Here is a 15,001-nt window from a genome sequence, read left to right on the forward strand (position 1 = left end):
TTTGATATGGAGGTTGTTCAAACCCAGAATTTTAGTTACACCCTTCCCCTTTCCAGGTATTCTTCAACGGTGGATAGCAGGATAATGCAAACATTTGAGACAGTGATAATAGACTGGACCCATCAAGTATCAGATGTACTAAATAAAGATTCTGCCCAGCCAATATTAGATAGGTTCAATCCTCTTCCCAAGGTGGAATTTGATTTCTGGAACAACAGGTTGAAGAATCTTGAATGTATACACCAACAGGTAAAATGAAATAGACTAATATACTAGGCTACTAAGGGGAAAAGTTGAATCTATGAAGAAACATGGTAACTGTACATCTTTCTTCCCAAGCTAATGGATCCTAGAGTATGCACAATGGCAAAAATAGTAGAAAGTGTGGGAAGCATGTACTGGCCTGCTCTGAACAAAATCTACATAGATGTCCAGGAGGGTAAAAGTTTTGCTTTAGATTTGTATTTTCTGTGTTTCACCACATGTTTTATGTTTGTACAGTATTAATGATACATCTCTTTATCACAGGCCTGAAAGAAGCTCGGGACATTGTTATGTACCTGAAACCTCTACAAAAAATACTAGATGAAATTGAGCAGTTGGATTATCCATTGGTAAATTGTAGAATCAGAAGTTCAAATGTTTTATTTTTTTACATGACAGTGATCTCCTACTGAGCAATATTGGACTGTGTGGTTTTTTTAGCTTCCCCCTTACATTGAATCTGTGATGCACACAGTGTGTCTAATATGGGCAAATTCACAGCACTATAGCCGTCCAGCCAGAGTCATCGTCATCTTACAGGAAATCTGCAACCTCTTCATTGATATGGTATGGGTATTTCATGTTTAAGACATTAATAGCATATTTCAGTTATTGTACATTTAACATATTTTTGTCTTTGAAAAAGTAAATAATAATATTAGGGCTGTCAAAATAACTGATTAATTTAGAAAAAATGACTGATTAAAAAAATTAGTGCAGATTAATCGATTCCGTATGACCTTTGACCCCGAGCCGTTCTAGTCAGTAAAAATTAGACTGTAAAATGAAGGAGAGAGAAGAAAACGTGCTGCTTGGATCATTGATTGGAACATTTACTTTTAAAAAACGGCCTGATGGTGTATCTGGTGTTGAAAATAAAGTCCTCTGCAATGTCTGCAGCAAGGAATTTGCATATCACCGGAGTTCCTCAACTCTATAGTCGCACATCAATGCAAAGAAATAAGTGTTGACATTGAGGGAAGTATTAATTTATTTTCATTGTGTCCCCTAGGTTATATCTGTGGCCTGAAATGCCTTGTATGTAAAAAAAAAACTTCTTCCCGAAGCACTTTATTTTGAATTTATTTGAATTTGAAGCACTTGCATATTAGGTCATATCATAGATTATTATGGCAATGATTTGAACAGTGAAAATAATAATAAAAGAGTTTTTGAACTTTAATGTCACTAATGCTGATTATTCAATGATTCATTTGAATTTAAATATTTAAAATACTTTCACAGCAAAAATTATATATGCGATTAATTTAGATTAATTAATCACAGAGTATGTAATTAATTAGATTATTTTTTTTAATTGATTGACAGCCCTAAATAATATTAATACTAAACCAACACCTGTATTGTTGCAGACCAGAAATTATTTGGGTCCTGAGGAGGTGATGAAAGGCTTGCAAGGAGAAATAGATGAAGTACTAGAGACTATCAGAACAAGTATAGTCGTTTTGGTAACCCTCAGAGAGAGCTATGACAAGTGCAGGATTAAAATGGACAAATACTTCACAGTAGTGAGTACTATTTTTCTTGTGCTTAAGAACTTCCAAGAGTTTCTAATGTAATAATGGTGGGACACACAACTAGTCTCCAAATCCAAATAATTATTATATTGATCTGCCTGGCAATCAAGTCATGCATACAGGACAGTTTCAAAATGGCCAACCTCCTTTAGTGACATTTTAAAGGTGAAATGGTTCCTAAACATGTTTGTTGGTGCTGTTTTTGTATCTCATAACCAATAGGAACGGACAGCTAAACATTGGGAATTTCCATCATACCTTGTCTTCACACGACTTGATGCATTTTTACAGCGCTTGAAGACTATCGAGGTATTCTTACAGTCTCTGTTTAACTGCACCTTTTGTGAAGAAGAGATTCTGTTGAAATGATTTCTGATCTCTGAATCGTTTACACTGCCTTTTAGGATGTGTATGTTATCTCAACTGAACTTCTGAAACTTGAAAAAGTTGACATTCAAGGCGTAAGAGGATGTGCAATGGGAAACCTGGTCTTCGGGATTTATGAGGAATTTCTTGAGCTTGTGAAAATATTTGCAGAATGCAAATATGATGCAATTGACAGTGATGACAAGGTATATCTGACAATGTTGGCTATATGATGTACTTGTTACAGCTGTCTTCACAGTTATTAAGACAATGACCTCATTGTGATTCTTGCAGATGTTTGACGAGGACTATAAAGATTTCCAAGAACGAATTGTGGACATAGAGAGACGTCTGGGAACTATACTGTGCCAGGCTTTTGATGACTGCTCATGCACCGAGTCTGCTGTGAAGGTCAGTGACTCTACTGCAGATATATAAAAGACATTGTTAAATTATAACAACTATACCAATATGTCAGTAAGCCTTGTGGCAATGTTTGCTGATAATACACAACATTTACACTCTCCCCTTCTAGCTCTTTGACATGTTTGGGTTCATTTTGAGAGGCCTCATATTCAGTCACAAATTGCCTCCAAGTACAAAGAGCTGGTGGACATGTTCAGCTCTGAGCTGGATATCACCAAGCTGGTGTTTGATGCACAGATGTCTGCAGCAGAGATGTACAAAGGCATCCCTCCGATCTCAAAGAACATGCCTCATATTGCAGGACAATTAAAGTGGGCTCAAGAGTTGCGAGACAGAATACAGACTCCAATGACAAGCTTCAAAGCAATCTCTCATTCGTATGTGCCATATAAAAATCCTAAAATCTGTTATGTTATGGAAATCTGTATCTGTTATGTCTGTGTTACCATTAAGTATGTTATGAAATGTATGATGCAGTGTCTTGAAGTGAAGTACATATATAATTTATGTTGTGTCACGTATGTTGAGCAATACTGTAAGTTAGGTGACTCAGTGCCTGGAGCCTTCCTTTGGGGACAATAAAGTATACCTTAGCCTTAAACTTAATTCCAAGAATACTTACATACCTGGAAAGAGTACTATGATAAGTGAGAGTATGTATCTATATTTTCTTGTATTATGTTAGCTTTACACATGTCTTTCTGTATCAAGATGCATGAACACTGATGAAGCCAGGCTTGTTTTCCAAAAATATGATGAGATGATGAAGCTTCTTAATGACTATTGCACACGGGTGTACACAAACTGGACCTCCCAAGTTGATGTAGACTGTAGGTTCAATCTAGACCAGCCCCTCCTTTTACGAGACAAGGAGAAAAATGTTCTCAGTGTTAATTTCAACAGACAGGTAAATGCATTTCTATTTTCATTCAGGTGTACCATGTTGTATGTGTATAGCAAGATGTTACATCTCTACATCATTGCATCTTGTGCTCAAAGCTCGTTGCAGTATTACGGGAGGTGAAATACCTCACTATCCAAGGACAGGATAGCATCCCACCCAGTGCAGCTGATGTTTTTGCAAAACATGAAATCTTCAGGAAGTATGTTAGCAACCTGGATCTCATTGTCTTCTGGTACAATGAGGTAAGACATATAATAGTACTTTGCCATTTGCCGTTGATACCACACCGTTCAGATTCTTTCAAGTCAATTCTCTCAAGCTTACTTGGAAATATAATATAGTTTGGAAAGAAGCAGATAACCTATTGTTAAATTACTTCTTCCATAGGTTAGAGCTACAGTGCTACCGGTGGAGTTTCCTCTTATAGAGAAGGAACTGAATAGCATTGATGAGCAGCTCTCACAGGCTGAAACTACGCTGTGCTGGAATAGTAATGGTGGGCATAGCAACATACTGTACTGTACTGGCACACCACATGTAATCCTAAAGCAGCTAATTAGCTGTCATACCCCTATTGAGCCTATTTCCATTCCCACCCACTATGGTTACAATTTTGGTTGTCATGCTGTCTTAGAGCACGATTGAGGGGTGAATAGATTTAATTCAGCAATGCTATTTTCTCTACAGGTGTGTGGGAGTATATTCAGAGAATGAGAGACACCTTGAAAGATTTCCAAACAAGGATCAGTATGGCGAAAGCTAATGTCAATACGATGCTTTTGATTATGGATGTAAGTATCTGGTCGAAGACTAATAAATCCATTCAGAAAAATAAAAACTTACTTGCGAGGAAATTTTATTTACATAACTAAATCCTCAATCACAACTACTAAGAGGGAAATCCTTGAACTTTTCTGTTATTGTTTTCTTTGTTTTAGGACTGGTCACATTCTCCTGTCTTTGAGAGGAAGGACAATAAAAAAGAATCACTGCTCGATCTGGATGGCCGGCAAACTACATTAAAGAAAAAGTACAAGGCCGTCCAAGAATCTGGAGTTAGGCTGCATGCACTGACAGAGGTATTGTTCAGTTGTACATTGTATGTTTGATTGGAAGGCGAGCATGCTAGCAAGCAAGCTATAAACCCAAGGGTTCTATCTAGCATCTCCTACTAGTATGTCTCTTAAGGCGTCAAGAGTTAGGTTTAGCCTACCTAATGTACATACTGCACAACTATTGTACTAGCTGGCTACTGCTACATATGCATGGCTAATGCTGCTCATGTTGGACCTCAAAATCTAAATTGCCTGTATTACTCCTGAAACAGGAAAATAAGAAGCTGTTTGGAGCAGATGAGAACTCACAATCTTGGAAAGAATACATAGACTATATTGATAATATGGTCTTACGTGGATTTTTCAAGGCTGTCCATGTATCACTGGAATTCCTTTCTGATAATATGCACGCTGAGGTAAGAATTCCACTCAATACAATCTTTTGTAATATTCTTATATGTTGATTCTGGTATCAGTATGCCATTTCCTAACTGAATGACTCTGTTTTGTAGTTTTGTAAATATCCTTTATTTGAAGTACGTTTTGAACTTGACGATGACGACACGTATTTCCACCCATCTCTTGGTTATGGTGCGGCTAATGGTTTCTGTGATGTGGTGGAGAGCCTGATTGAAGATGTCTATGGATGTGCTCAACTTGTTTCACGTGTGTCCCTGACTAATACAATGACATACCAAGTGAGTAGAAAAAGATATCTGCAAGCCAGACAGTCACACTTTAAAATATGTATAAAGCTCAGTCACAGATAACAAACATTGTTACTATTTAGGAACCATTAGTTGCTAGAGTCTCTGAAGAGCCTCACATACTGTCTGTGCATGACCCATAACGCAAGCACAATGACAAGTACATTTGGCATTACATTTCCCTGTATTCCTCTGCTGCTAAGGGCAGTGCTACCTGTGACATCCCTTCCATTCTGATGTAGTCTAATGTTGGGTCACTTATGACATGCCCTCCCTAGATTGAGCTGGAGGAATTGGCTGAGCTAAATGACTTACGTGAGGAGATTATGAACCAGGTTCTTGCAGTCATGAAAGAGGCCCAGGACTACCGCGAAGGCCTCTACAAGTACGCATATTTATGGCAGGACAACCAAGAGGAGTTCATGGAACAGTTCCTGCTGTATGGTAAAGTGCTCACCCAAGAAGACATCGAGGCTCAAGGAGATGAGGCTGTCCCCACCAACCCCCCTACGCTCAAGGAGTTCAAGGGGGAGGTAGGGGTCTCTGAAAAAGAAAAAAGAACAGTTAGATGATAGAAGCTTACTTCATTTATGACAATAGTATCTTGATGCATCCCTGTTTTTCTTGTATTAACTGTAGATTGACAACTATGAAAACTTGTACAAGGAAGTGAGCACACTTGAGAACTCTAGATTGTTGCAACGATGGCTTCAGATTGACATCAGGCCTTTCAAGCATATTATCTTTAACATAATCAAGAGATGGAGTCTGATGTTCAAGCAGTACCTCATTGACCGAGTTACCAATAGGTAATGTTGATCACAAACTATGATTTAAGCACTTTATACTATGAAATATTATGTATGGGAGTATAACCTTACCTGGTGTGTGTCTTAGTCTGAAGGACCTAGACTTGTTCATCAAGGACAGGAAGTGTGGCCTCTCTAAGACAGTGGAGGAGGGAGACTATGAAGGCCTGGTAGGGGTCATGGGGCACCTGATGAAGGTGAAAGACCGGCAGGCAGCCACGGATACTATGTTTGGCCCTCTGAAGGAGACCATTGAGTTCCTGAAGGAGTATGGAGAGGAGCTGCCAGATGAAGTCCATGCTCAATTGCAGGCAAGTAGACACACATGACCGCATTGCTTTTGTCTGTTGAGTTAATCGTTTTCATCTTAAATTGTCTGTCGAATGAATAATTTCTTTGTTTGCTTAACAAACTTGCTCTGTTTATTTTTCCCCCGCAGGACCTCCCAGAGCACTGGAACAATGTGAAGAAGTCTGCTCTACAGGTCAAGCAGAATGTTGCTCCTCTACAAGCACATGAAGTAAACATCATTCGCAGGAAGTGTCAGCAGTTTGAGGTCTGTAGTTTGAGAAAAGAATAACAGTTTGGTGCAGATTGAACATCAGTGCTGTGGAATGAAACATTTCACTTGTGCCCACAGATTAAGCAACATGAGTTCCGGGAGAAATTCCGACAGCAGCCTTTCTTCCTCTTCTCCTATGAAGAGCCACATGCAGCACTGGATGAGGTAATACTGCAGGGCTCAGCTGTGGGCTTAAAGGCATTTATCTCCAGGCCCAAATATTTATCCAACCAGCCAAATCTTTACAACAGAACCGCGACGTTGAAAAGGGACTTGAGAGTTTTGTTTACGTTAGAGTTAGCACATTCTATCTATTGTTCACAGAGAGGTTGGGTAAAGTTGACAGTAAATAGAACACTAGTGGTTAAATGAGCTCCAATCATTAACCATCTTAAAGTTAACAATTGTATATTCTGTAATCAAGCATTGTGACATGATGATATGTATCCTATAGTTAGTTACAGAGGAAAGAAGGCTTAATTTGTTCTGAATGAGCATAGCCACAAACAGTTTGCAGTTCTGACTGAAATTATATTTCTTAAAGAAGCACAGTCAGCTTTGGCACTATGACACTATCAAAATAACAGTGTACCATGTGAGACCATAGAAGAGTACCCACTGTGGGTCTTTCTAATTAGGACTGTTCAAAACATGTTTATGCTCTTTTTCAGACTGAGGCGGCCATTGTGGCTTTAGAAACGGAGATGAAGGCCTTGTCTCAATCCGCCAGCTTGTTTGAAGTTAATGTCCCTGATTACAAACAGCTCAAGGCTTGCCGGAAAGACATAATCTTACAGAAGGAATTGTGGGATATGATCTTATTGGTAGGGAATTTCTGATTCATTTGCACATCTTTGTTAAAACTAATGAGATGTTACAAATACCGTAGAAAGATGGAATCATGACATGATCATGTTATCCCCAGGTGAAAGGAAACATGGATGACTGGAAGACTACTCTGTGGAAGGACATCAATGTGGACGACATGGACATGGAAACCAAAAAGTATGCCAAAGACATCAAAGGCCTGGACAAAGAGATGAGGGCCTGGGATGCCTTCAGTGGGCTGGACAGCATGGTCAAGAACATGCTGACGTCTCTGCGCGCAATTGGAGATCTGCAGAATCCAGCTATCAGAGATCGCCACTGGCTTCAACTCATGATGGCCACCAAGGTGTTGCATAATACAAAATCAGATTAAAACCATCACACATCTGAAGCGATAGTTTAAGGTTTCCGAATCTGGTATTTTCTATGCTGTGTTTACTTCAGATGGATCTATTTTAAATGTGTATAGTCATTTTACCACAAGTTGATATGATTATTTTCTGATGTGTCCTTGTTGTTATGGCTTTCAGGTGAAGTTTGAAATGTCAGAGAAGACTACCTTTGAAGATTTACTCCAGCTCAACCTTCATGAGTTTGAGGATGAAGTGCGTGGCATTGTGGACAAAGCTGTCAAAGAGTCCACTATGGAAAAGGTGAGTTAATCCACCCTTCCAACTAGAGGTGGGAGGCAAAAGAGTATGAAGGATCCTTTCCACCCTTACTTCCCACTAGTCTGAGACCACCATAGTGAGCTTTAAAACATGTTCCGTAACGTTTTCTGCTTGTTGTCTTGTTTGATTGCCTGTGTAGATGCTGCTGGAGCTGGATAAGACGTGGAGCACCATGGCGTTTGAGCACGAGCCCCACGGCCGCACGGGCACCATGCTGCTCAAGCCCAACGAAGAGCTGGTGGAGACGCTGGAGGACAACCAGGTGCAGCTGCAGACGCTCATGACCTCCAAGTACATCGCCCACTTCCTGGAGAAAGTGTCCGGCTGGCAGCAGAAGCTCTCCACCGCCGACGCCGTCATCTCCATCTGGTTCCAAGTGCAGCGCACCTGGACCCACCTGGAGAGCATCTTCATCGGCTCAGATGACATTCGTAAACAGCTGCCTGAGGACTCCAAGCGCTTTGAACGCATTGACTTGGACTTCAAGGTAATTACACAACTGATTTGAATTTGGGTTATAATACAGATTTGAGTTTGTGGTTAACAGCATCATTTCCATCATTACTTTTACCTAAGGACATCATGGCAGAAGCTGTCAAGACAACAAATGTAGTGCAATCCACAAACAGAAAGGGTCTTCTAGAGAAGCTGGAGGACTTAGAGAAAGGGTATTTATCACAATACTTTGCTCTCATTTGAATTTGATGTATTTGTTGATAAAATATCAAAAATCTTGTATATTTCCATCATCAGACTGGCAATGTGCGAGAAAGCTCTAGCTGAATATTTGGAAACCAAAAGGCTGGCTTTTCCAAGGTTCTACTTTGTATCATCTGCTGATCTTCTGGACATTTTGTCAAATGGCAACGACCCAGTTGAGGTAAAGAGTAAAAAAGTCTAAGAAAAGACCACTAAATGTATAGTGTGATTAAAATACATTTTGAATGTTACTCTTGTAATGTTTTTGTTGCTTTTAGGTCAGCAAACACTTGTCCAAGCTCTTTGATAGTCTGGCCAATTTGAAGTTCCACAAGGATGACGAAGGCAACCCAATCAAGGAAGCCATGGGAATGTATAGTCAAGACAATGAATACGTTGACTTCGACAAGGACTGTGACTGCTCCGGCCAGGTAAACAGCACAAATCTGTGTGTGTGTGTGTGTGTGTGTGTGTGTGTGTGTGTGTGTGTGTGTGTGTGAAGTTTCAACATGCACTTCTTTTTTTTGCTGTCCAGGTGGAGATGTGGCTGAACCGTGTCTTAGATCGCATGGTGGAGACATTGCGGGCACAGTTTGGGGAAGCAGTGCAGACGTATGAGGAGAAGGCCAGAGAACAGTGGCTGTTTGACTACCCTGCTCAGGTTCTGGACAGTGTTAAATCAATACAGGCTTAAACTCTCTGCCTGGCTTTAACAGACAAGTAGAACAGATAGACTTAACATTAACATAATAGCACACTTAAAACTAACACACTTATTCTCAATATACTGTATGTATTTGCTTCCATGTAGTTTCATGAAGTAATCTGATTGGTTGTTTTTTAACATTACATGTTTGTGCATAGGTTGCATTAGCCACCACTCAGATCTGGTGGACCACCGAGGTAGGGATTGCCTTTGCCAGACAGGAGGAAGGCTATGAGAATGCAATCAAAGATTATTTCAAAAAACAGGTTGGTCCCCTCACTTGCGTGGTTTTGCAGTGGGGCTCTTTTGGGAAGTACATAGTGTATATTGACTGTGTCTGGTTTCCCACAGATCAGCCAGTTGAATAACCTCATCACCTTGCTTATCGGAGAACTGAGTCGGGGCGATCGTCAAAAGATCATGACCATTTGTACAATTGATGTCCACGCTCGTGATGTGGTGGGGAAGCTGATCGCTTCCAAGGCATGTGTCTTTTAAATTCAGTTCCACTGTAGAGACAGCTCAGTGTATCCCCATGCAGCCAGTCACTGGTCCCAGGCCATTTAACGTTTGATCCTAAAATGTAGAGAGCGATTCAGTGAGTCAGGGTATTTATTTGCTCATGATGAACTGAATAATTGCAAAAAGGTAGATGACTAGATAACAAGCTTAGCTTTCAACTAGGCTCAGTAGCAGCTATTAAATTCCAAATATGCAACACATGTGTAACCCTGTCTTCCTCTCCCTCCCTCAGATTGACAACGTTCAGGCCTTCATGTGGCAGTCCCAGCTGCGGCACCGCTGGGATGACGAGAAGAAGCACGTCTTTGCCAATATCTGCGATGCACAATTCCGGTACTCTTATGAGTACTTGGGCAACACTCCACGTCTGGTCATCACACCTCTGACAGACAGGTACAGTGTCACCTGTGCACAAGGGAAATCAATGCCGTGTGTCCCATTTATGAATGACTTTGCATTGTTCTGGAGGAGTTTCATGCACCATGAGTGGTAAGGAGGGGAAAGTGAGAGTGGGACTGTGTGGTGTGTTACAGGTGTTACATCACTCTGACTCAGTCCTTGCACCTTATCATGGGCGGAGCCCCAGCTGGTCCTGCTGGAACTGGCAAAACTGAGACCACCAAAGATCTGGGACGAGCCCTCGGCATCATGGTCTATGTGTTCAATTGTTCTGAACAGATGGACTACAAGGTAACATATGCCAGTGTCCAAGCTGATAAAAGCAGTAATGTCAGTCCACTGTTGGTGCTTAACATGGCATCTTTGGGAACCTAAACTTCTAGAACAGTGTTTATGAGAGTGCTTGCTGACCTGACATTTTCTGTCCAGTCCTGTGGAAACATCTACAAGGGCCTGGCTCAGACTGGAGCGTGGGGCTGCTTTGATGAGTTCAACCGAATCTCCGTTGAAGTGTTGTCTGTGATCGCAGTGCAGGTACATCCATTGTTCACTGATTGCAGCACAAATCCACTGTTTATTTTAGACCAGATAGTAAGGATGTGCCATCTGTCTATGATGGTCTGATTTCAGGTGAAGTGTGTCCAGGATGGTATTCGAGATAAGAAGAAGGTCATAAATTTCCTGGGGGAGCACATTAAACTGATCCCAACCGTCGGAGCCTTCATCACCATGAACCCTGGCTATGCTGGGAGAGCTGAGCTGCCAGAGAACTTAAAAGCCTTGTTCAGGTAAAGGGACGTGCCAGAGATACTCCAGAATGGAGGCATGTAGGTTGTGCTGGTACCCCAAAACAGCCTGCTGACTGACATACAGCCATGAATAACAAACAATAGGCTGATGTACAGCCATGATATGATTTTGTGTGTGTGTGTGTGTGTGTGTGTGTAACTAGGCCTTGTGCTATGGTGGTGCCTGATTTCGAGCTGATTTGCGAGATCATGTTGGTGGCAGAGGGTTTCCTAAATGCCAGAATTCTAGCCCGCAAATTCATCACTCTGTACAGTCTGTGCAAAGAGCTGCTCTCCAAACAGGTACAGTACTCTGAACGCCTATCCACTCAGCAACAGCATCTCAACCTGTTGCACACTTGCAGAACACATTGTATGGAATCTATGCTTTTTCTCATATTCAAATTCACCCAAATCTTTGACTGAATGTGTGTGTGTGTGTGTGTGTGTGTGTGTGTGTGTGTGTGTCCACTGGCAGGATCACTATGATTGGGGACTGCGTGCTATAAAATCTGTGCTGGTAGTTGCTGGCTCTTTGAAGAGAGGAGACCCAGGCAGGCCCGAGGACCAGGTGCTCATGAGAGCCCTCAGGGACTTCAACATCCCCAAGATCGTGATGGACGACATGCCCGTGTTTATGGGGCTCATCGGGGACCTGTTCCCTGCTCTGGATGTGCCAAGGAAAAGGGACCTGGACTTTGAGGGGGTCAGAATACAAAGATTGCTTACCCCTCTTTTTTAGCTGGCTATGCTGTGCTATGGGCTTTGTGCACTAGCTTACTTGAAGTTGGCAAACTAGTTTCCGGTTCGTTGACATCGCTGCCAACAACCACCTGAAGAGGAGTGCTTCAGTTGTACCAAAACGTGTGCTCACCGAAAATCCTTCCCTCCTTATTTTGTGCAGCCACTGCACGTAGGCTGGCGTTTTCATGAAAACGTGGAAGCTATGATCGCTTTTATAACGACTTGAAACCGAGCAGAGCAGCACACAGCAGTGCTCCTTAGAGGAATTGTTTTTCTTACGTTTTGGTACAACTAAAGCACTCATCTTCAGGTGCTTGTTGACAGCTATGTCAACAAATAGGAAACTGGTTTGCCGACTTCAAGTAAGCTAGTGCACAGAGCCCATTAAGTTGACCATTTCCAATAGTTACTAGATGCTCTGTCCACTAAGATTGAGGAAGACTCTCCTGAAGATCCAGACATGATCTTGTGTCTTTGTACGCACTGAGAAAGAGCAGTTGCACTGACAGTATGCATGTTTGCTTATGCCTCCAGTTGGTGAAGAAGTCAGTGCTGGACCTGAAGCTCCAAGCGGAGGACAGCTTTGTTCTGAAGGTGGTGCAGCTGGAGGAGCTGCTGGCCGTCCGGCACTCAGTGTTCATCATCGGCAATGCCGGAACTGGCAAGAGCAAGGTCTTTGTACCATGTTCTTATTGGCTATTATTTATACATATTTAAACATCTAACACAATTGATGTGATTGGAATTGCACAATATTCATGTTTCTCTCAACAAAACAAATCTTTTTCTAAATATAATATGCCAGTGGATGCTTCAAAAAGTATTGAAAAAGACATACAGTAATCTTGATACTTTTGGTGACATTGACAGTGATTCTTTCTCTCAGGTTCTTCGCTCACTGAATAAGACTTACCAGAATATGAAGAAAAAGGCTGTCATTGTAGATCTGGATCCTAAGGCCGTGACCTGTGATGAACTCTTTGGGATCATCAATCCTGCCACCAGAGAGTGGAAAGACGGTGGGTTGATGGGCAGGTTGCTACTTCAGAACTCTGTAACGTTATTGTTAGATCACATATTACTGCTGACCGCTGTGCAGTGATATTCAGCGCTGTTTCACAAACAGGTCTGTTTTCATGTGTCATGAGGGACTTGGCCAACATTGCTCACGATGGACCCAAGTGGATTGTTTTGGATGGTGACATTGACCCCATGTGGATTGAATCCCTGAACACTGTCATGGATGATAACAAGGTTTGTTGAGTTTCTGAGTGGGGAGTTAAATCAGCTGTTTTAGGACATAGTGAACTTCATAATTATTGTTGTGTGCTGTGCTTAGGTGCTGACACTGGCCAGTAATGAGCGTATCCCATTGAACCCTACCATGCGACTGGTATTTGAGATCAAGGATCTGCGCACTGCCACACCTGCCACTGTGTCTCGAGCTGGGATCCTCTTCATCAACCCTGCTGACCTGGGATGGAACCCGTGAGCCTCCTTCTACATGTGTCCACACACACACACACACCTAATATGAGCTTTCAAATCATCAAAAGTTATTTAGAAAATGTGAACTGCCTCTTCTGTACCTATACTTAGTGAGGAAATTAGCAAAACATTTGGGCAGTCAAAAAATTGATATTGCTTATCTGTTATGCAATTCATTTTTGGGGGAAAAAACCCTTTTGTTTTACTCAGAGTGGTGACCAGCTGGATAGAGACACGGGAGGTCCAGTCGGAGAAGGCCAACCTCTCCATCCTGTTTGACAAATACCTGCCCGCCTGCCTGGAGAAGCTCCGATTCGGCTTCAAGAAGATCACCCCCATCCCTGAGGTCACCATGGTGCAGAATGTCCTCTACTTCATGGAGTGCCTGCTGACCCCAGAGAACACGCCTCCCGACTCCTCAAAGGAGCTCTATGAGCTCTACTTTGTCTTTGCCTGTGTGTGGGCGTTTGGAGCGGCCATGTTCCAGGACCAGGTCTGACATCAGACACCCAGACAACAAACACCTAGTTCCCTTTGCTTTTAGAATTTTGACTATGATAATGCATTGTAGGCTCAGTGTGTTTTAAATCATCTTTTATGTATTTTTGTGAAGGAGAGAATACCTGTTGTGCTCCAAGTTTGTCTTCCTCCTCCAGCTCACTGACTACCGAGTGGAGTTTAGCAAATGGTGGGTGAATGAGTTCAAGACCATTAAGTTCCCCTCCAGTGGAACAGTCTTTGACTACTACATCGACAGGGAATCTAAGAAGTTTGCCCCCTGGACAGACAAAGTGCCCGTCTTCCAGCTGGACCCCGACCTTCCTCTTCAGGTCACCATGTGGATCCTGCATCGTGTTTCTCTGATTAATGTAACAAATGAATATGTTTAAGAGTAATATATGTGTGATCTGCTCCTCCTTACAGGCCTCTTTGGTGCACACGTCCGAGACGATCCGCATCCGCTTCTTCATGGACATGCTGATGGACCACAAGCGGCCCGTCATGCTGGTGGGCAACGCTGGCAGCGGTAAGTCTGTGCTGATGGGAGACAAGCTGCGCAGCCTGAGCACTGACCAGTATGTGGTGCAGTCTGTCCCGTTCAACTTCTACACCACCTCCAGCATGCTGCAAGGTACACACACACCCAAGGCTGTTAGCATTGAATTTGAATTTTTGCACATAGAATGTTGTGTGTATACTTATTATAGCAAATCAAATGAAAAAGTAATGTTTTCCTGGTCCTAAGCAATCTTGGAGAAGCCACTTGAGAAGAAAGCAGGCCGAAACTATGGTCCACCTGGCAACAAAAAACTCATATATTTCATTGATGATATGAATATGCCTGAGGTGGACAAGTACTTCACAGTGGCTCCACACACATTTATCCGCCAGCATATGGACCATGGACACTGGTACCCAGCTGCACACTGATACTCACACACAGAAATTCATAGTTGAAGCATCCCTACTAGCTAAGTTTGGGGTTTCTGGTGGCTGACCTGGTGGTAAACCCTGTTATTGTTCT

The 15,001-nt window shown here is 42.1% G+C and overlaps 1 protein-coding gene across 1 annotated transcript in view; it reads left to right on the plus strand.

Moving 5' to 3' along the window:
• The window catches only part of LOC125287180 (dynein axonemal heavy chain 17-like), a 34,939-nt gene that overhangs the window by 3,170 nt on the left and 16,768 nt on the right, over positions 1-15,001 (plus strand). Inside the window, 46 exon segments of the mRNA XM_048232739.1 lie at positions 57-249; positions 340-439; positions 529-614; positions 706-831; positions 1,638-1,793; positions 2,025-2,111; positions 2,207-2,374; positions 2,463-2,579; positions 2,704-2,725; positions 2,728-2,971; positions 3,306-3,501; positions 3,594-3,740; positions 3,886-3,994; positions 4,186-4,289; positions 4,437-4,577; positions 4,826-4,969; positions 5,066-5,251; positions 5,539-5,793; positions 5,900-6,069; positions 6,158-6,380; positions 6,509-6,625; positions 6,710-6,796; positions 7,303-7,455; positions 7,557-7,805; positions 7,990-8,112; positions 8,270-8,617; positions 8,707-8,798; positions 8,884-9,010; positions 9,108-9,260; positions 9,365-9,490; positions 9,694-9,801; positions 9,887-10,018; positions 10,290-10,450; positions 10,591-10,747; positions 10,886-10,990; positions 11,087-11,244; positions 11,409-11,547; positions 11,723-11,950; positions 12,523-12,660; positions 12,875-13,007; positions 13,115-13,242; positions 13,328-13,476; positions 13,687-13,969; positions 14,133-14,306; positions 14,401-14,608; positions 14,723-14,888. Of these exon segments, the coding sequence (XP_048088696.1) occupies positions 57-249; positions 340-439; positions 529-614; positions 706-831; positions 1,638-1,793; positions 2,025-2,111; positions 2,207-2,374; positions 2,463-2,579; positions 2,704-2,725; positions 2,728-2,971; positions 3,306-3,501; positions 3,594-3,740; positions 3,886-3,994; positions 4,186-4,289; positions 4,437-4,577; positions 4,826-4,969; positions 5,066-5,251; positions 5,539-5,793; positions 5,900-6,069; positions 6,158-6,380; positions 6,509-6,625; positions 6,710-6,796; positions 7,303-7,455; positions 7,557-7,805; positions 7,990-8,112; positions 8,270-8,617; positions 8,707-8,798; positions 8,884-9,010; positions 9,108-9,260; positions 9,365-9,490; positions 9,694-9,801; positions 9,887-10,018; positions 10,290-10,450; positions 10,591-10,747; positions 10,886-10,990; positions 11,087-11,244; positions 11,409-11,547; positions 11,723-11,950; positions 12,523-12,660; positions 12,875-13,007; positions 13,115-13,242; positions 13,328-13,476; positions 13,687-13,969; positions 14,133-14,306; positions 14,401-14,608; positions 14,723-14,888 (7,116 nt within the window).

The sequence above is a fragment of the Alosa alosa genome, chromosome 22, assembly GCF_017589495.1.
Source record: "Alosa alosa isolate M-15738 ecotype Scorff River chromosome 22, AALO_Geno_1.1, whole genome shotgun sequence".
Lineage (NCBI taxonomy): Eukaryota > Metazoa > Chordata > Actinopteri > Clupeiformes > Clupeidae > Alosa > Alosa alosa.